At 39.9% G+C, this 20,893-nt stretch overlaps 1 protein-coding gene across 1 annotated transcript in view; it reads right to left on the bottom strand.

The window, feature by feature from the left end:
* LOC101615125 (zinc finger protein 829-like) overlaps positions 1–20,893 on the bottom strand; it is a 168,230-nt gene that overhangs the window by 131,970 nt on the left and 15,367 nt on the right. Inside the window, exons 2-4 of the mRNA XM_045135657.1 lie at positions 12,741–12,867; positions 8,327–8,419; positions 4,326–4,772 (exon numbers count right to left, since the gene is read on the bottom strand). Of these exons, the coding sequence (XP_044991592.1) occupies positions 4,326–4,772; positions 8,327–8,419; positions 12,741–12,867 (667 nt within the window). The remainder of the gene's footprint in view (positions 1–4,325; positions 4,773–8,326; positions 8,420–12,740; positions 12,868–20,893) is intronic.

The raw sequence follows: 20,893 nt of genomic DNA, 5'->3' as shown, positions 1-20,893 counted from the left end.
ACTAGATGGGAAGAAATAATAAAGATTAGGGCAAAAATGAATGAAATACAAACCAAAAGAAAAAAAATCCAAAAATCAGTGAGACAAAGAATTGGTTCTTTGAAAGAATCAACAAGACTGATAAACCTTTAGCGTCAAAAAATTAGACTCCTCAATATGTTGTCTTCAAGAAACCCACCTCACCACTAAAAACAGACACCTCTTCATGGTAAAAGGGTGGAAAATAATATTTCAAGCAAACAGAAATAAGAATCAGGCTATACTAATATCAAATAAAACAGGCTATACTAATATCAAATAAAACAGACTTCAAACTAAAAGTAATCAAAAAAGACAAAGAAGGCCACTTCCTACTTATCAACATAACAATCCAACAAGAGGACATCACAATCATTAATCTTTATGCCCCAAACAGAGGTGCACCACAATTCATAAAACAAAACCTACTTGACAACAAAACAGAAATAACCACCAACACCATCATAGTTGGGGACTTTAATAATCCATTATCAGCAATAGATAGATCATCCAAACATAAAATTAACTGGGAATTGAGAGAGCTCAACAAAACCATAAATCAATTAGACCTAAAGGACATCTACAAAACATTCTACCCAAAATCCACACAGTACATTCTCAGCAGCCCATGGGACCTTCTCTATAATAGATCAAAAAGCCTGCCTCCATGTATTTAGGAAGAGCAACATAATTTCCAGCATGATATCAGATCGTAATGCTGTACTGATAGAAATTAACAGCAAAATATGCACCAGGAATCCCAGCAGGAATCCCTGGAAACTGAACAACACACTTTTAAACAATAAATGAGCAATGGAAAAAATAAAAAGAGATTTGTAGATCAAAGCAGAAATTAATGAATTGGAAACTAAGAAAACAATTAAGGAAATTGATGAAACAAAGAGCTGGTTCTTTGAAACAATGAACAAAATTGATAAATCCTTGGCCAAATTTATCAAGTTAAAAATAGAGAGGCTTCAAATTAACAAAATTAAAAATGAAAAAGGAGATATCACAACAGACATAAGTGAAATTGGAAGAATCATCAAGACTTATTTCAAAAACCTCTACTCCACAAAAACTGAATATAGAGGAAATAGTTGAATTTCTGGACACATATCATCTACCAAAGCTAAATTCAGAGCAGATTAATCTCCTAAATAAGCCTATCATACCCAAGATTGAAAAGGTAGCCACAACACCTCCCTGAAAAGAAGAGTCCAGGACCCAATGACTTCTCAGCTGAATTCTATCAAACCTTCATGGAAGAACTCAAACCAATCTTTCGGAAACTGTGCCACAATTGGCAAACAGTGAAAGCTCCTCAACTCCTTCTATGAAGCTCCTATCACCCTAATACAAAAACCAGGCAGAGAAAAGAAAACTATTGGCCTATTTCCCTGATGAACTTACACACAAAGATCCTGAACAAAATCCTCACAATCCGAATTCAGCAGCACATCAAAAGCATTATCCAACTTGATCAAGTAGACTTCATCCCAGGAACGCAGGGGTGGTTCAACATACAGAAATCTGTCAATGCAATACACCACATAAATAAGCTTAAATACAAAAACCACATTATCATTTCGATAGATGCAGAAAAGGCCTTTGACTAGATACAACATCACTTCATGATCAAAACACTGGAGAGAATTGGCTGGAATCTGGAAGACAACCAGTTCCCGGACAGCTCATCTAGGGCCAGAAGGTGCTACATGAGTGACTGGGGAAATTGATGAGCATCTGTCCAAGCAACTTTTGGTCTAAGCTACCCAGCAGCAAACAACCTGATATGATGCTCACAAAAGTGCAATAGTGGCACACAATCATGGTGAGTAACCATCTGCTATTGATCTGGCTAATTGATCTGATCAGTGGAACGGAACCCATAATTGGAGCTGGGAAACAGTCAGAACCACATCCAAAAAAATGAGCCCCCTCTCCACTATCAAGTTACAATTATAGGCTACAAGAGGACCTACACCTATTAAATTCTTTCTAAAAGAATAATGGTTATCCCATATATCTGGTGCTGACTTCACTCTCCACTGGAGAATCTGCTTTTTTTCCGACAGACAGAGATTCTAATGAAAGAATCAGCCCGTGACACCTCAACAGGACTCCAGCTGAAACTAAGATTTATTGGGGAAATAAGCAAGATGGCTGTGTTCATGATGAACCTGGTACCAGTAAAAGGGTGAAGGAAACAGACACAGAGAACACTCAACTCCTACCAAAACAGAGGTCCAGAGACACAGAGGCTCCCAAGACCTCATCATTCGAGTAACCTAAAATGAACCCAACATGGCACAGGGAAATCTGTGGAAGAGGGGACAGAGAGACTGTTAGAGCCACAAGTTGGGTCACTATGCACAGATACACTTACACATAACTGATGGCTAGCCCCACAATGCATGATCCACATTCCCCAATGAGGAGGGTCCCTGCAGAGGGGGGAAGATGGGGAGAAGGCTAATGATGGTAACAACATGACTGTATACAAACTGTGTAAATAACTAATAAAAAGTTTTAAAGTTTAAAAAGATGACATCAAAATAAAAGGAGACTAATTGACAGAGAGACAAGATATGATGGAGTGAATTTGTGAGGGGGAAGAAATGGAGGTGGAAAGGGAATTGCCATGGCATATTTTCTATAATTATGGAAAAGCTGTCAATAAATTTAAAAAATAAATAAGTCTCTGTAGTCTTTAGCAAACCCAATATTGTTCAGAAGTTGAAAGTCTCAACTGAGACTCAAAACTGTCTATTAATCGTGAGCCTTATAAAATCAAATTATAATTATTTATTTCCAATACAGAATGGCACAGAATAAATATGTTCATTGCAAAAAGTTGGCATGCAAGAAAATATTTGGGTAATATTGATAAGAAAACCAGAAAGCAAAACATCATGTTTTGCAGCTGTACATTTGGGACTTGGAAAAAAATATGCTGGGCTCCAAATTTCTTCCCTCCAAATATTCAACTAAGCCAGCAGGACCAGTATTCCTTGGCAGCCGTCCTACATTATTGGTGTCTCCTACATTCAGAGGAATTCACATTTTTATAAGCTCTCTGATGTATATGAAGATGCAAATTGGGAAATGTTTCCCACTTACAGTACATTTCTATGGCTTGCATCTTCTGAAATATGTCTTCCATATGAAAGCTTTCATTCACAGATGTATTACATTAATATGACTGCAAACACTATATATATATATATAGTTTTGTTTTTGTTTGTTTGTTTTTCAAGGTAGGGTCTCACTCTACCTCAGGATGACCTGGAATTCACTATGTAGTCTCAGGATGGCCTCAAACTCATGACAATTCTCCTACCTCTGCCTCCCCCAAGTGCTGGGATTAAAGTTGTGTGCCACCATGCCCTGCTATGAATTCTTTAATGCAAGGTGAATTGTGAATTCTGGGAGAAAGCTTTCCAACATACATTACATTCATATGGCTGCTAGCCTGTGTGAGTTTTATGATGTGGAAGTTTTGACATTTGGCAGAAAACCATCTCACACTCCTTACATATATATGGCTTCTCACCTGTGTGAATTCTTTGATGCATAGTGAGTTATGACTTTCAGAAGAAAGCTTTCCCACATTTATATGGTTTCTCATGAAGCACAGTGATGCATATGATGCACAGTGAGTTGGGGTTTAGAGAAGAAACCTTTTCCACACTCATTACATTTATATGGTGTCTCTCTTGTATGAGTTCTCTGATGCCGAGTGAGAAATGACTTCTTGTAGAAAGCTTTACCACATTGATTACAATCATATGGCTTTTCACCTGTATGAGTTCTCTGATGCATTTTAAGATATGACTTGTAAAAGAAAGCTTTTCCACATTGATTACATTCATATGGCTTCTCACCTGTGTGAGTTCTCTGATGACTATTAAGAAAGGACCTGACAGGGAAAGCTTTCCCACATTGATCACATTTATATGGCTTCTCACCTGTATGAGTTCTCTGATGCTTATTAAGAAATGATTTGCCAGGGAAAACTTTCCCACATTCATTACATGCATATGGCTTGTCCCCTGTATGATTTTTCTGATGGACATGAAGTTCTGCCACTGAGCAGAAACCTTTCCCACATTCATTACATTTATATGGCTTCTCAACTACATGAGTTCCTTGGTGACGAGTGAGATGTGACAACATGTAGAAACTTTTCCCACATTCACTACATTCATATGCCTTCACACCTGTATGAAATCGCTGATGAATAGTTAAGTGTGACTTCCACAAGAAAGTTTTCCCGCATTCATTACATTCATATGGATTCTCACCTGTATGGGTACTCTGATGCCTACTGTACTCTGACCTCCGGAAGAAAGCTTTACCACATTCATTACATTCATATGGCTTGTCGCCTGTATGTATTCTCTGATGCCTATTGCGCTCTGACTTCCGGAAGAAAGCTTTGCCACATTCACTACATGTATATGGCTTTTCACCTGTATGAGATCTCTGATGAATAATGAGGTATGATTTGCACACAAAACCTTTCCCACATTCATTACATGAATATGGTTTCTCCCCTGCATGGATTTTCTGATGGAGATTAAGATGTGACTTCTGGGTAAAAGCTTTCCCACATTCATTACATTTATATAGCTTCTCAATTATGTGAGTTTCATGCTGATGAGTGAGATGTAACTTCTGATGTATAGGGTTCTGGCATTGTTTAAATTCATAAGTCTTGGTCCAGTTGGTTTTCTCTTGGTCTTTAAATTCTGCAGAAAAACAAAATAATTATTACATTCCTAATACTATAACAGGGACTTGACTCACAAGGACTTCAAAGTATTTGGGGAGGTATTATATTTTTATAAATGATAGCTCACAAACACATTAATAATGTTTCCTCTTATACTTTTTTATTCACTGAATTTGTTATTGTACATCAATAACCCAGATTACACTAACGGATGTGTTACTTAACATGAGCAATGTCTTACACAATTAAGTGAAAAGTAAACAACTTTCTCTCCTATATTCAGTTAGTTCATTAGAGGTCACTTGATTATGATATATCTCTACAGAAGACTACTATTGATCTATATGTTTTTTTTTCATCATCAATAATTATTTCAGTATAAGTTTTCTGAAAACAGCCATTCTATCTTGGATGAACCTTTTTCTAATCAGAACTTAATTTTCAGTGTGATAATCTAGTAAGTATGAGGAAAAGTTGTCATTTTTTCACCGTGATATTTCCTTGTCTAAGTGTTTACACATTTCTCCAAGTATTGATTAGATATTTTGCTCTCCTATTGTTTGCTTTATTTACCAAGATTAGTACAGTACTCTACTACAATGACATAGGGAGTGTCTGTTTTTGTTGTTCTTATTTGTTTCTAGTCTCTCCACTACTACATTTTTCAACAGAATGGATTCATATTAGGCTTCTCTTTGTTTATATGTAAGTGTGAGATTGGAAATGCTTGTTACAAAATGCATGTGTGGTACTAAAAAGATAAGCTCAGCTGTCATTCTTCACCTTCCATCTTTTTCAAAGTGTTTCCTGTTGTAAACATCTGTCTATGCAATGATTTTGCCGTATGAGATGTGGGGGATTCTCTGCTCGCTGGTGGATTCTGGGGATCACAAGTCAGGTTATCATGCTTATGCAACAAGTACATTTCCCCCACTGTGTGACCTCCCCAGCTAACAATGGATTTATTAACGGCTATGGACATGATTATTGTATATGTTTCTCATTAATGGAATCTAATGATAACAGTAGTTCAAACTTATCTTCAATAACTAGTATTCTGCATTAAAGAGAAGAGGAGGTCAAAGAAAAAGAAAACAGACTGCACAACAGAGAAAGAACAAAAACAAGCTACACGAGAAAATCAAAGCAAAATGAAAAAATAAATAAAATAAAGGTAAAAGGACTAAAATTTCAAACAGGAAGACATCACAATAAGAAACAAAGTGAAAATAAAAGCAACAATGTAGAAAATATAGTTGAAAATCAGAGAAAATCGTTATTCTTGCTTACCAATATTAGACTCTCCCAGTAGTTGACAGGAATAATGGTGTTTTAGCTCAGGTTTATCACAGTTCATTTGGTCTTACTATTACAGTTGGCTTTCTATGTGGGCTGATGGACTGGCCATAAACAATGCCAATGGTAGGGCAGCCTTCAGATAAGAAACGTTCTACATAGTGAATCCCAGGTCAGCCTGAGCTACAGTGACACCCTACTTTGAAAAAACAAATACATTAAAAATACTAATAAACAAAAAAAAAAAAAGGAAAGAAAGAAATGTGTTTGTATACTAAATGCACTGGTGACTTCAATGACTTTTGAAGGTGATGTACCAGCCAGAGTCCTACTTAATATAAAAGCTACATAGGGGCTGGAGAGATGGCTCAGCAGTTAAGCATTTGCCTGTAAAGCCTAAGAACCCCAATTTGAGGCTCTATTCTCTAGGACCCACGTTAGCCAGATGCACGAGGGGGCGCACCCATCTGGAGTTCATTTATAGTGGCTGTAGGCCCTGGCATGCTCTTTCCCTCTTTATCTGCCTCTATCTCTGTCTGTCACTCTCAAATAAATAAATAAAAATAAACAAAAAAAATTTTAAGCTACACATGCAGGCACAAGAATAAGGCATCTCCCATCTATTTTAGCTCAGGTCAGGGCTTTAAGTACCCAACCAAGAATCAACCACATGTAGTAAAGCAAAGGGTCAACCCATATGATTGACCTGGGCTCAATCTTCAGTTACACATTGTACCTAAATATGGGAAGCTAAAATGAATGTATGTCCACAGACTGTCTGGATTATGGCTGTTTCAGTTTCAACAGTAGATGGTGTCTACTTCTAGCACTCCTAGATATTTTGATAAATGTAATCGATGTATCTAATGCAAGTCTGCTGTTGCAGATTGGGTTAAAAAAGAAAAAAAGAACCAAATACCTAGATTTCATGCTTATTTGAGACACAGATTTAAACTAGTACCAGAAATACTATTTGGCCACAATTGCTCTTTGTCCTGTCTTTTCTTACTTCATACTTAAGTTTGCATTGTATTTTAATCTATGAGATGACAGTGGAATATTTATTACTTTTCTCTGCACTGTCATTCTGTTTTTCTTCCTGTGGGTGGACTAAAAGCTCTATTTCAATCCTCGACACACTTCCTCCTTTTCACATATCTAATATCCTTGGTCACCTAGATTCTTCTCATGGACATTGTGGAGACAATGTCTAACCTTCTATCATCTCCTGAAAATTCTGATGCTGTTTTTTATTTTTTATAAATTCCACAAGTAACTGCAACTATGCTAAATACTCTCTTGTGTATTATTTTCAACACTGTATCAGCATTATAAGCAAAACTATCATTATAGAATTGTACACTTCAAGAAATGCTTTCTTTCTAAAGGTGTTTCTTATAAGGGTTTCATCACAGCAATGGGAAAGTATTAGCACTGTCATATTAAAAAGTACAAGAGGAGGGGCTGGAGAGATGGCTTAACAGTTAAAGCATTTGTCTGCAAAGCCAAAGGATTCCAGTTCGACTCTCCAGGACCCAAGTAAGCCAGATGCACAAGGGGGTGCATGCATCTAGAGTTCGTTTGCAGTGGCTAGAGACTCTGACACACCTCTCTCTGTGCCTCTTTCTCTCTCTCAAATAAATAAATAAAATATATTATTTAAAAAAAAAAAGTACAAGAAGAGCTGGGCATAGTGGTGCATGCCTTTAATCCCAGCACTCAGGAGGCAGAGATAGGAGGATCGCCGTGAGTTTAAGACCACTCTGAGACTACACAGTGAATTCCAGGTCAGCATGGGCTACAGTGAGACCCTACCTTGAAAACACACACACACACACACACACACACACACACACACACACACACACACAAAATGTGAAAATTGAGAATTTAGGCACAATATCTAACTCACATTTTCAAAGGCAATCCATATAGGGACATAAATTTTGGAATGCCTTAGAAAAATTCTTCACTGGCACAACAGGATCATACATTGAGATTGCAAAAAGTTCTTTCTGATTCACAGTAACAAGAGGCTTTAAGACTTGAACATGCCAGGTGTGGTGGCGCACACCTTTAATGTCAGCAATTGGGAGACAGAGGTAGGAGGATTGCCATAAGTTTGAGCCCACTCTGAGATTACATATGAATTCCAGATCAGCCTGGGCTAGTGTGAGATGCTACCTCCAAAAGCCCCCCCTCCAAAAAAGAGGACTTAAACATGATGAGTTTTCATCTCACTATCTTTTCTTTCCCCAGGTGGCATTCACTTGCCTGGAAGCTTCTGATTTGAGCATTCTGCTACATTCCATGGGGCAAATCCATGCTCCAACTTGAAGATCAAATCAGGTTTAGCCATACAGTTCCCTATTAATAAAAAATAATATACAAATTTTGCCAGTATGTTAAATCAGGTGGACTCACACATGGTATCAATTTTATTTCAAGTACTGTGTTCTTCTAGGTGAACTGCAAACTATTTTTGAGGTTTACACTCAATGTTCACTAACCCGAATATTACCCTCAAGTGACATTAAGGAATATGATATATAAAACATTGATTTGGGGGTGGGAGAGGGAGATAGGGTCTTACTCTACTTCATGATGACCTTGAATGGATTCAGGCTTTCCTCAAACAAATGGTGATCCTCCTATTCATCCTCCTGAGTTCTAGGATGAAAGGTATATAACACAAAACACACCTTAAAAAATAATTTAAGGGCTGGAGAGATGGCTTAGTGGTTAAGCGCTTGCCTGTGAAGCCTAAAGACCCTGGTTCGAGGCTCGGTTCCCCAGGTCCCACGTTAGCCAGATGCACAAGGGGGCACACGTGTCTGGAGTTCGTTTGCAGAGGCTGGAAGCCCTGGTGCGCCCATTCTCTCTCTTTCCCTCTATCTGTCTTGCTCTCTGTGTCTGTCACTCTCAAATAAATAAATAAATAAATAAGTAATTAAAAAAATAATAATTTAAAATAAAACATTAAATTAATAGAGGACTAAGATCTAGGATATACAAAGACCTCAAAAAAATAATAAGAAATCAAACAACCCAATTAAAAATGGGCCATGGAACTAAATAAGAGTTCTCAAAAGAAAACATGCAGATGGCATATAAACATCTAAATGAATGTTCTACATCCCTGGTCATCAGGGAAATGCAGATTAAAACTACATTGAAGCCAGGTGTGGTGGTGCACTCCTTTAACCACAGCACTCAGGAGGCAGAGGTAGGAGGATCACCATGAGTTCAAGGCCACCCTGAGACAACACAGTGAATTACAGGTCAGCCTGAGCTAGAGTGAGACCCTACCTCAAAAAAAACAAAAACAAAAAAAAAAGGAAGGAAGGAAGGAAGGAAGGAAGAAAGAAAGGGAGAAAGAGAGAAAGAAAGAAGAAAAAAAGATTGGCTACCATGATGAAAGCAAATGACCATAAATGCTGGAGGGAATGCAGAAAAAGAGGGACCCTTCTACACTGTTGATTGAAATGCAATCTGGTCCAGCCATTGTGGAAATCAGTGTGGAAGTTCCTGAGACAGCTAAAAATAGATCTACCATATGACCCAGCTATAGCACCCCTGGCCATATGTCCTAAGGACTCGTCTCACTACCTTAGAGATACTTGCTCAACTATGTTTATAGACACTCTATTTATAATAGCTGGGAAATGGAACCAGCATGGATGTCTCTCAACTGATGAGTGGGTAATGAAGATGTGGCACATTTACACAATGGAGTTCTACTCAATGTAAAAGAAAAATGAAGTTAATGATATTTGCAGGAAAATGGGTGGATCTGGAAAGTATTATGCTTAGTGAGGTAACCCAGGCGCAGAAAGCCAAATGCTACATGTTTTCTCTCATATGTGGATCCTAGCTACACATGATTGGACTTCTGTGTGAGTAGAAAGAAAACTCAGCAGCAGAGGTCAGTAAGCTAGAAAGGAAATGTAAAGGGAATAGAAAGGGTGGGGGGGGATCAGTAGGATGCAATTGCATGTATGTAAGTAGAAGAACAGATTAATGGTGGTGAAAAGGCCAAAGTGAGGTCAGGGGAAAGAGACTGAGTAAAGGAAATGTGGAGGGAGGGCTAATCAAAATCTAAGAGGATATAAATAAATCATAGGGAAACCTACTTGTTTGGACAATGGAACACTCAGGAGCCATAGATTATTACTAGAAAATTTTCAGTGCCAGGGATGGGATACCTTCCAGTGAGTTGTTAGACAGCAAGGTCCCTGATACCCCCAAAACATTACAGGTCACTGCTAAGGCGGTTGGTTTCCCACCAGGAATAGATGGTAAGACCCTATTGCTGAAGACTCCACATAGTTGGGCTGAAAGGTCACTGAGAAACCCTGCTGGAGCTGAGCTGAAAACCTCCTCCATGTAGACCAGCTGACAGAAAGCTGGGAAAAAGTCACGCTGCATTGCAGTTCAATGGGAAAGAGAGAAATCACCAATGAAGATACCCAGCAGCAGACACTGCAAGACTTATATTTGGCCAGCCAGACCAAATGAGCCAACAGGTGCAATAATGGCACATCAGTTATGGGGGAAACCAACCACCCTCTGATTTGACTGGAGGCCTGCTCCTTGGGAGGGAATACATTTCCAATATTGAAAACCTACAACAGGGGTAGTCATGGGCTCTAGGGGTATAACATCTGCTGGCATCTGGCTAAATGTATATACCATGCTCATCAAACTGCCTGGTAAGCACTTCTCTTAATGTTCATACCCATATATTGATGCTACTCTCACTTTTGGTTAGAGAAGCTTCTCATTTCAGGTGGCAATGACCTTGGGGTGACTCAGAAGGCACCATGGTGCTGAGAAGTGAAAGAGGAGTACTCAGCACTGAAATGTCTCTACCACACCTTCCAAGGCTCAGAGTCCATTTCAGAAGAGGTGACAGAAAGAATGTAAAAGCCAAAGAAATGTAGGACTCCTTACAACGTGCTCCTCCAGAAACAAACCTGCCTGGATATCCATGGCCTCACAGTGCCTGACATTACCTACACAAGACCATCATAATAGTAAGAACAGATCATGACATCAAATTAAACAGAAACTGATTGATAGGGGAGGGGATATGGTGGATAATGGGGTTTCAAAGGGGAAAGTGGAGGGGAGGGAGGGAATTACCATGGGATATTGTTTAAAATTATGGAAGTTTTCAATAAAAATAAATAAATAAAAACCATCTTGGAGTACAAAGTGAGTTCTAGGATAACCTAAGTTAGAGTGAAATCCTATCTCAAAAGAAAAAAAGGGGGGGCTAGAGAGAAGGCTCAGCAGTGAAGCTGCTTGCCTGTGATGCCTAAGGGCTCATGTTCAACTCTCCAGGTCCCAAATATGCCAGACACACAAAGTGACACAAAAGAAGAAAGTCACACATGCACACAAGGGGTTACATGCATCTGGAGTTCAAGTGCAATGACTGAAGGCTCTGGCATGCCAACTGTCTGTCTGTCTCTCTCTCTCTCTAAAAAAAAATGTGTGCCTGCTGGGCATACCTTTAGCTCTTAAGCTACTTCCCCAGCCCCTCCTCTGGTTTTGAAAATACTGTCACCATCGTAAAGCAAAGGAGCTCTACTGAAATACAAGGAAACTTTTATCACAGTCACATCAATGAAATCAAGAATGATACAACTTTGGGGCTGGAGAGGTAGCTTAATAGTTAAGGCATTTGCCTGCAAAGCCAAAGGATCCTGGTTCAACTCTCCAGGTCCCATGTAAGACAGATGGATAAGGGGGCATATGCATTTGGAGTTCATTTGCAGTGGCTGCAGAACCTGGCACGACCATTCATTTTCTCTCTCTCTCTCTTTCTCTTAAATAAATAAAACATATTTAAAAAAATAAAGAATGATACAACTGTGACCAAATCTATGACACTGGCAATGCACTATCAACATTTCCCAACCAGATTGCCATAAATTCCTCACTTGAAATTCTCTAAGTAACCCCAATAAACTCATTCACCAAACTAGAATAGAATTTTTCTTTGGGCTAGCATAAACTTCCATAATTGCAGTGAACATGCTTCCTCACTCCAGAAAAGTAACTATATATAAATAAAATATGACAGACACAAAAACAAAATCCTTAATGTTCTCATTGTATTTACAAGTCTACAGTGATTTAATATACGTTAGAAAATAAAACAAGCAATCAGAATATGGAAAATGTGTGGAAGAAAAGGATGGAAAAAGGATGGATAGAATTGGGTGCATTTGGAAGAAATAACTTCATAGGTTCTATAGCATAGTAGTAACTATGCATGTGATACCAATTAAATTAGTATTTAACAAAAGCTACAAGTAACACATGAGCTGACAGATTCTGGTCGTTGTATATGTGTGTACTCCAAAACCACATTTTCCTACATATTGTGCCCCCTTATAATTTTTTAACTTTAAAGTGCAATATTGAAATAATATTAGCATTACTAGGAATAATTATACTTTTCCACCCAAAAGAAAGTAATTGCTGACGGGCGTGGTAGCCCATGTCTTTAAAACCAGCACTTGGGAGGCAGAGGTAGGGAGATGTCCATGAGTTCGAGGCCACCCTGACACTACATAGTTAATTCTAGGTCAGCCTGGGCCAGAGTGAGACCCTACCTTGAAAAAGCCAAAAACAATAAAGTAATTGCTACACAAAGTTTCAGAAAAGTTTAACTCACCCAAGAACACCAGGCTGTGGTAGTTCTCCAGCATCACATCTCTGTAGAGGGTTCGCTGATCAACATTCAGGTCCTGCCACTCTTGCCAGGTGAAGTCCACAGCTATGTCATCAAATGATACCAACTCCTATAATGAGATACTTCTCTTCAACCCAAGATTACAAGAGTGGGACTAGAAAATATGACTTATTCTTCTATGTGTATCTTAGCAGGAAGTTATACAAAGCACAATTTGTTTTTATGCTGTATCAAGGGAGAAAATACACAAGACAAATATCTCGAACTAACTGCAGTAATTCAAGAAAATATGTTTATATAGTAGAATAGAGACTATTATTAAATTGTGGATCATAAATCCATATGTAGTCTAATAACCAAGGTTGTGGTCTTAGTAGACTTGGCAAAACTGAAATGACTCTGAACACACAATGACCAAATATTAACTCATAATATGTAATAAATAATGAATCCAATGTGGTTTTGGCCCCACTCTCCTATGATATATCAGGTAACTTCAATGCAACCTATATTAGAAACCCACATGACCACATTTCACTGTGCATGTTAACATGCCATGCAACTTCTTTGCTAGCTAATATATATGTTAAAATACAAAGAGTTTGAGAAGTATCTTATGGGCATGAATAATGTTGTGCCAAGAAGCAATAGATTGTCATTAGAAAAATTTCAGTGTATGGTAGGATATCTTCTACTGAGTGATACCAGGGGGCCACTGATGCCCCCAGACTATTGACAATACTTTTGGTTGTCCATCAGAACTACATGGTAAGGCATTATTGCTGAAGACTACACAATTGCTCTGCAGGACACTGAGAAATCAAGCTGAAGCTAAGCTGGAGGTCTTCTCCATTGGGCAGATGTCAAGATGCTAAATAGACCTATATACAGCCTGTTGGGAGAGAAAAGTCATCAATGGTGTAAACCAGCAATGAACCATGTAAGCTTTATGGCTGGCCAACCAGGCCAAATTTATCAACTGATACAATAGTGCTATGTTTGATATGGAGGAAACTAACTGCTCTCTGATTGGACTTGAGGGCTGATCCATAAGAGAGAATTTCCTCCTGGTACTGAAAACATAATCCAAAGCCTATGGCTGGGGAAGCCAATAAGCCCTAGAGGAGAACTCCTTCAAATGTCTTGCTAAATTGATGTATTATGCCCTTAATTACTTATGTTCATGCCCCTGCATTACTGGTAGCCTTGTTTTTGATTAGAGAAGCTTCTCTTCTCAGATGGCAGTCACCACTGGGTTGATTCAAAAATCACCAATGTGCTGAGAAGTGACAGTGGAGTGTTCAGTACTAAATGATACATCTCTCTCATACACCCTCCAAGGTTTAAGGATCATTATGGAAGAGTTAGAGGAATTATTCTACAAGCCAAAGGAAAGGAGAAGTGCTAACAATACTATGTTCCAGACAAACCACCTTCATATTCATGGCCTCATGATGGCTGCTGCTACCTACAGAAGACCTGCAAAATAAAAGTGAAATAAATGATCACATCAAAATAAAAGAGATTCTAAGAAAAAAGAAGGGATTCAACTAAGAATGGATTTATGAGAGAGAAAATGGAAGGTGATGGGAGAGGATTACAATCATGGTGAACTGTTTATATTTATTGAAGCTGTCAATAAAAAAGTAACATACAACCTTATGGGACATGGTTTCTAATTAGCCTTAGGCATGCTCACTCTTGAGTTTCAAAATAGGTGTAAAAGCATAGCACAGAGTACTGGGTACTGAGGAGCATCAGCATTGGGCTGCTTGGCATCGCCTTCAGCAAAGGTCATGTCCAGTTCCACGGGTAATGCATGATTAATTCTTCCAGGCAAAGCCAGAGAGAGAAAGATTTCAGGAAACTAGGTATGGAGATATATCTGCTCAGTGTATGGGGATGCTACATGCTCAGGTAGAATAAATCCATCAGAGTATTCAATGTCCTCAGTATTACCTGGGTGTTCACACACACCTCAATCCCAAGTTTCAGGATCATGCACCTTTCCAATTAGTGCCCTAACCTTAACTTGTTTAGTAAATTTTTTATTTATTTGTTAGAGAGAGAGAGAATGAGCACACCAGGGCCTCTATCCAGTGCAAATGAACTCCAGATGCATGCACCATCTTGTGCAACTGGCTTATATGTGGGATCTGGAGAATCGAACCTAGGTCCTTTGGCTACTCTGTAGTAAAGTGCTTTGGCAAGCACTTTGACTGCTAAGCCATCTCTCCAGCCCTTGTTTAGTAAATTTTATGATGAGGGCTTAGGTTTTCTTCTTAACAACCTGGGTCCTATGATCCTGGATACCATACTAATTTACATTTAGAAATCTTTAGACCTTTTATATACATGTAGAACTTGGAAGTTTTATCTGTAAACATGTGCTTTTTCCTACATACTTTATCCACAGAACTGGGCAGTGCAAAAATGATCATGTGCAGGCTGAAAAATCTGAGAACTCTGGCTGCTCAGTCCATGAGATCAGATGCCTCAACAGTACTGAATGGGCATTGAAGGCCTGAGAGATTCCTGGTGATAGCTGGTCTTCAGTTGTCATGAAGTATTGGAGACACAGGGTAGAGGCATGCAGCAGTGAATAGCAAAAGCAGCCTGGTTAAACACACTGTGTTATGCTAGAGCCTTTCTTTTTTTAAAACTATTTTTCAAAAAAATTTTTTTCATTTTTATTTGAGAGAAAGAGGCAGTAACCGAGACAGAGAAACATAGGGAGAGAGAGAGAATGGGCATGCCAGCAGCTCTAGCTACTACAAATAAACTCCAGACACTTATCAATTTGACAATAGAATTAAATTTTCACACATATATGTAACATAGTTCATTCTCACTCCCCTCCCCCATTAGCACTAGCCCTATTTAGGTGAATGTCTTTCTATCCCCAATATTGTCATCTTAGCATTGCTATTACACCTATTCCTGAAATTATAATTTTAACTTCTATTTCTTAGCAAAAGACATATAACACTATAAGAATCAATTCCATTTTTCAGTAATCATTGTAGAAGTTTGAAAATAATATAATACACCTCATATACATACAGGTTATTTTTATTTCTTTTTTGTATTTATTTGTTGCATATGACTTCCAATATAAATAAATCAAATTATAGTACTTGGAATATCCATAAAACAAATAATTTAGTCTTAGAGTCCATTGGTAATTTATACCCATCTTATAGCAACGTAGACGAATAAGAAAACACATCGAGAACTTGTTATTGTTTTAGCCAGACAAACCTTTTTTCTAGTATTCACAAGTGAGCTACTACCATGTACAAAGCAAACAGCACAGAGCTGTCATGCACAGTTCATATATCCCAAGCCCTTGAATTCACTGACAAACTGCTAGAGGTTCATTACAGTCTCAGAAGGACTTTAAAAATCTTTCTACCTCAAGTTACAGTAAGCTAATGAAATCAGAATCTTGGTTCTGGTGTTCTGAGATGTGTTTATAGCTTTCCAGGGAGATTTAGGATAAGGACAAGAAGAAAAACCACTTCTTTGGAGCATTACCATTTTCAACTACTCTCAAGTAGTACCACAAATTAATATGAAACAATTTGCTGCAGTATTGCAGGATTTATTTTACTAATGATACCTAATTATTATCATATGTTCAGCTCAACTTCTACTCACTTTGCTCTCGAATGAAACTAGTAGTGCAATGCTCTTTGATGAGCTGGAAACTGATCAAAATGCAATAGCAGTCCTGAGCAATTCTGATACAATTCTGTATGGGATATTCAGTCAAGTTTCCTTTTCTTCTTAAATACTTTTTGTTACCTTTTATCTCACAGAAAGAAAAAGGCAGAGAGAGAGAGAGATGGGTACACCATGGCCTCCAGCCACTCCAAATGAACTCCAGACACATGTTCCACCTTGTGCATCTGGCTTACATGGGTCCTGAGGAATCCAACTGGGTCCTTAGGCTTCATAGGCAAACGCCTTAACCACTAAACCATTTCTCCATCCCAGTCAAGTTTCTTTTCTGCAAATGGGTATCTTGATTTTACAGGTTATTTGCTTAAATAATTAGGGTTTGTTTCTCAAAGCTATCTATTTTTATATATAAATTGAGCATATAGTACAGATTTTTCCATGTGCTCATTTTATGTTTCATATTTCCTCCTCCTAGAATTTTGCATGTAGTCAGTTTACTTATTGCAATCATGAACCATATCTGACGGTGGTGAGAAATAATAACTAAGTCCACACTTTACACAGGTATGCAGCATACCAGTATCATGTAGAATAGTGTCATGGCCTATTGCAGTTAGGTTCACATTGCTGGTAGAAATCACACATCCGAGAGCACCTTGTGAGAAAAAAGGTTTATTTTGGCCTACAGACTTGAGGGGAAGCTTGGCAGGGGAAAATGGTGACATGAGAGGAGGGTGGACATCACTCCCTAGAAAACATAAGGTGGAGAACAGCAACAGGCGAGTGTGCCAAACACTGGCAAGGAGAAACTGGCTATAATACCCATAACCCCTCCCCCAACAATGCACTGCCTCCAGGAGGCATTAATTCCCAAATCTCCATCAGCTCAGAATCTACCATTTGGAACACCTAAGTTTATGGGGGACACGTGAATCAAAACAACATGTTCTGCCCCTGGCCCCCATAAGCTCATAACCATAACCATCTATGATGTAAAATACAATGCATTCAGTCCATCTTTAAAAGTCCCCATAGTTTTTATCAATCTTAATGATGTACAAACATTCCCACAGTCAGATCTCTTGAGCCATAATAACAAAAAAAAAATCCCACCAAAACCCATAAATGGCACACAAAATAAACACATTGCAAAAGATGGCATTGGGCATAGGAAAAAATATTCAACCAATACAAGATTTAAAACAACCAGGGTAAACATCAAACTCTGAAGCTCCAAGTCCAACAACTCTAGCAAATGACAAGTCTCCACCTCCAGTAATTCCAACCACCAATAAGTCTGTAGTTCCAATTCTGCTCCTCCAACTAGGCTACTCACAGACCTAGAAAACTTCATCTGGGGCCAGCACCTCTCCTTGGCAGCCATCTTGTGGTCCCAGTTGCACTACTGGGTCTCTACTGCAACCCATGGTTCATCCTCACAGCTCCATGGGGTCTCCATGCAGGCATCCAGCAAACCTGCTTCACACTGTTCATGGCCATTTCCAAAACACAAGACTGTGTTGCAAATTCAATGACCCTCTCTTTCTTGCATTTCTTATACTTCATAATACCAGGTGGGGTGCCAGTTTGTTAATCCAGGGGGGAATAAATCTGATTTTGAAGAAAAGAACACTCCTTAGCATTCAAGCCCCTTCAATAGAGTCTACATCCTTCCTGTTGCCCCAGTGCAGGTCAGCTGGCCCACTCTCAAAGGTTGTAATCTCTCGTACAATTGCAGCTGAAGAGGCAGCAGTTTTGGCCCAAAGATTTCATTTTTGCTGTGCCATATCCCTCTGCTCACACCAGTCCATTTCAACGCAAAGCAACCCTGCACAAGTTGGATAAGAGACATGAGCCACACATTAACTCAGGTCTCTTTCTGTCTCTAATTACAGCACCCTCTACCCCACCTCCCACATTCTCACTTCACTTCCCTTGACTTTTTCCCTTTTTTCTTCATAGCCTACCTAATATTTTAGAAGTAACAGAAGCTCACATCAGATCACCTCCAAATTACCTCTTCCCTTAGAACCCTTTCCAGAACTATTTTCCATCAGACCTTTAATGCATCCCTCCAATCATTACCCAGTTTGTGAAACCCTCACCTGCTCACTTACTGAAATCTTCTCTTAGGCGATGGAAACACCCAGATAGCTTAACATAAGGAAAGCCATCTTAAGACACCCTGCCATTTTCATGATAAAAAAAGAAGACCCAACCGTGAATAAAGCTCAACACAGAGCCATGCAAACAAGAATGAGGATGTGGTTTTCGTTAAGATATCGGGTATTTGTTCCACATCCTAAGCTAAATGCAAAATTCCACTTTTTCTAATCAAGCTTGCCTGCTGGGGACTTTCTAGTCCATTGTAAAAGAATGTGGTTCTCTTTCCTGACCATTGTAAAACAAGATGGTTTTTTGCCTTATAAACTCATTGCTCTCCTACGCAGCAGCTTGCTGTGAGGGGACAGTCACTGGCCAGTTAATAAAGACCCTCCATTTAAAATCCTTATTCAGGCAGTCTTGAAATTGTATTTCTGGTCTGGGAATCACTACATCCCCCCCCCCCCCCGTGAGATATTATAGTCTCACTAAACTGATCCCCCGAGTCTGATATCACAGAGTCTTGATCTTTTAGGACTTGACTCCGACTGTGGGGTGGAGGCTCTAGGTGGCAGCCACTGAGAGATTCTCCTCAACCCCAGGGACATTCTCCAGGTCCATGCAGGAAAGAGTAATAGGCAGAACATATCAACACCATAAGCGAAGAGTCATCTAGTCTGAAAAGTCTTCTGGTCTGGAGATAAGGGGGATTGAGTGGAAGGCGGGATGCAGCATTACTTCCTGGATCCCAGATGGTGGCTCACAAGGTGGAGCATGCATCAGGAGTTCGTTTGTATTGGCTCCTGTCTGTCTGTGTGTGTGTGTATGTCTGCCCCTCTCTCCCTCCCTCTCCCTCTCCCTCTCCCTCTCCCCCCCCCCCTCTCTCTCTCTCTCTCTAACAAGTAAATGAAATAAAACATTCAAGAAAAAAAGAACCTTTCATAATAAAAACAGACAAAAGCTGGGTGTGGCGGCACATGCTTTTAATCCCAGAACTCAGGAGGGACAGGTAGGAGGATCACCATGAGTTCAAGGCCACCCTGAGACTACATAGTGAATTCCAGGTCAGCCTGGACTAGAGTGAGACCCTACTTTAAAAAAACAAAAAAGAGGACTTCCGGTTAAGATGGCGGCGTAGGTACCACGCCAAAACAGCCTGGGGGGGGAAAGACCAAAAAAAACTCAGCAAAATACACACTTTTACTAAAAAGTGAGGTGTATAGGAAGTTGAGGCGGCAGTGGAGAAGTGGAAGAGTTATAGAGCATCCAGAGCCTGCACAGGCGGGAACAGCGGCTCCGGGGCGGCTCGGCTACCCGCCGCAACCGCGGAGCGGCAGAAAACCGCCGGACTCTCGGCTCGAGCCGCAGGACAAGCCAGGTGCGGGATTTTCCCCTCACACCGCGCTCTCCGCAACTCGGGAAACGTGAGGGGAGAGCGGCAGCGAGCAACGGAGGGAGGAGCAGACCGCGAGGTAAAAGCACACGTCTAGAAACGATACAACCAGAACAGCCGCGGCTCCCTCCCCTCCCCTGCCGCCTGAACCCAGCTCCAGCGAACACAGCAGCGGCCCGGGACCTGGCCACGCCAACTTGGGCTGACGGCGGGACCCAAGCAGGAGCAGAATTCGGCAGCAACTTCAGCGGCTTCAGCACCGGTACCAGTGGCCCCAGCAGCAGCGGACCCAGGAGCAGCAGCGGTGACAGATCCCGCAGCAGCGGCTTCGGGGTGAGCAGCAGCGGTCAGCGGCTCAGTTTGCCCCGTAGGAAAAGCAAGTGCCCAGCTCCAGAAATCAGAACAGCAGCCCGACGACCCAGGCAGCAACTTGACTGTGACCACAATCACCCAAGGTAACTGGGATTGCACCAGGGAAGGGTCTCACTTGGTCACAAGCTGACTTGGATACCTCAACAGACCAGAAATCTAAACCTCTTTGTTGATAGAGGATCTGGTCATTATAATAACTACTCTTGCATACATACTCGGGGCTGTTTTTGATGAAATGGGTACAGTGTTTAGCTAAATTTTAGAATCTACCAGTATATTATTCCACTCAGCCTGCTTGAATACTCTTATAGCAGGGAAACTCAACCCCTAAGAACATCTTTGTAGATACTCTGAGAGTCTTAAGAGCCACACCTAATACCTTAAGGTCCTACCCTGAAAATATATTACATCAAATCAATTGATACAGCTAAGAATACACAGCTAGCTAGAAAATCCAAGCATTAACTTAATCCAAGATGCAAAAATATATACATTATAACACAAGAAACACTAAAAAGCAAGACGATATAAATCCACCTAAAAGTATTAATGCATCAGAAATGTCCTCCAGTGAGAAAGAGTT

Source organism: Jaculus jaculus, chromosome 16 (genome assembly GCF_020740685.1).
Source record: "Jaculus jaculus isolate mJacJac1 chromosome 16, mJacJac1.mat.Y.cur, whole genome shotgun sequence".
Classification (NCBI taxonomy): Eukaryota; Metazoa; Chordata; class Mammalia; order Rodentia; family Dipodidae; genus Jaculus; species Jaculus jaculus.
Note: the sequence above shows the minus strand (reverse complement) of the source record. Positions and strands in the feature narration are given on the sequence as shown.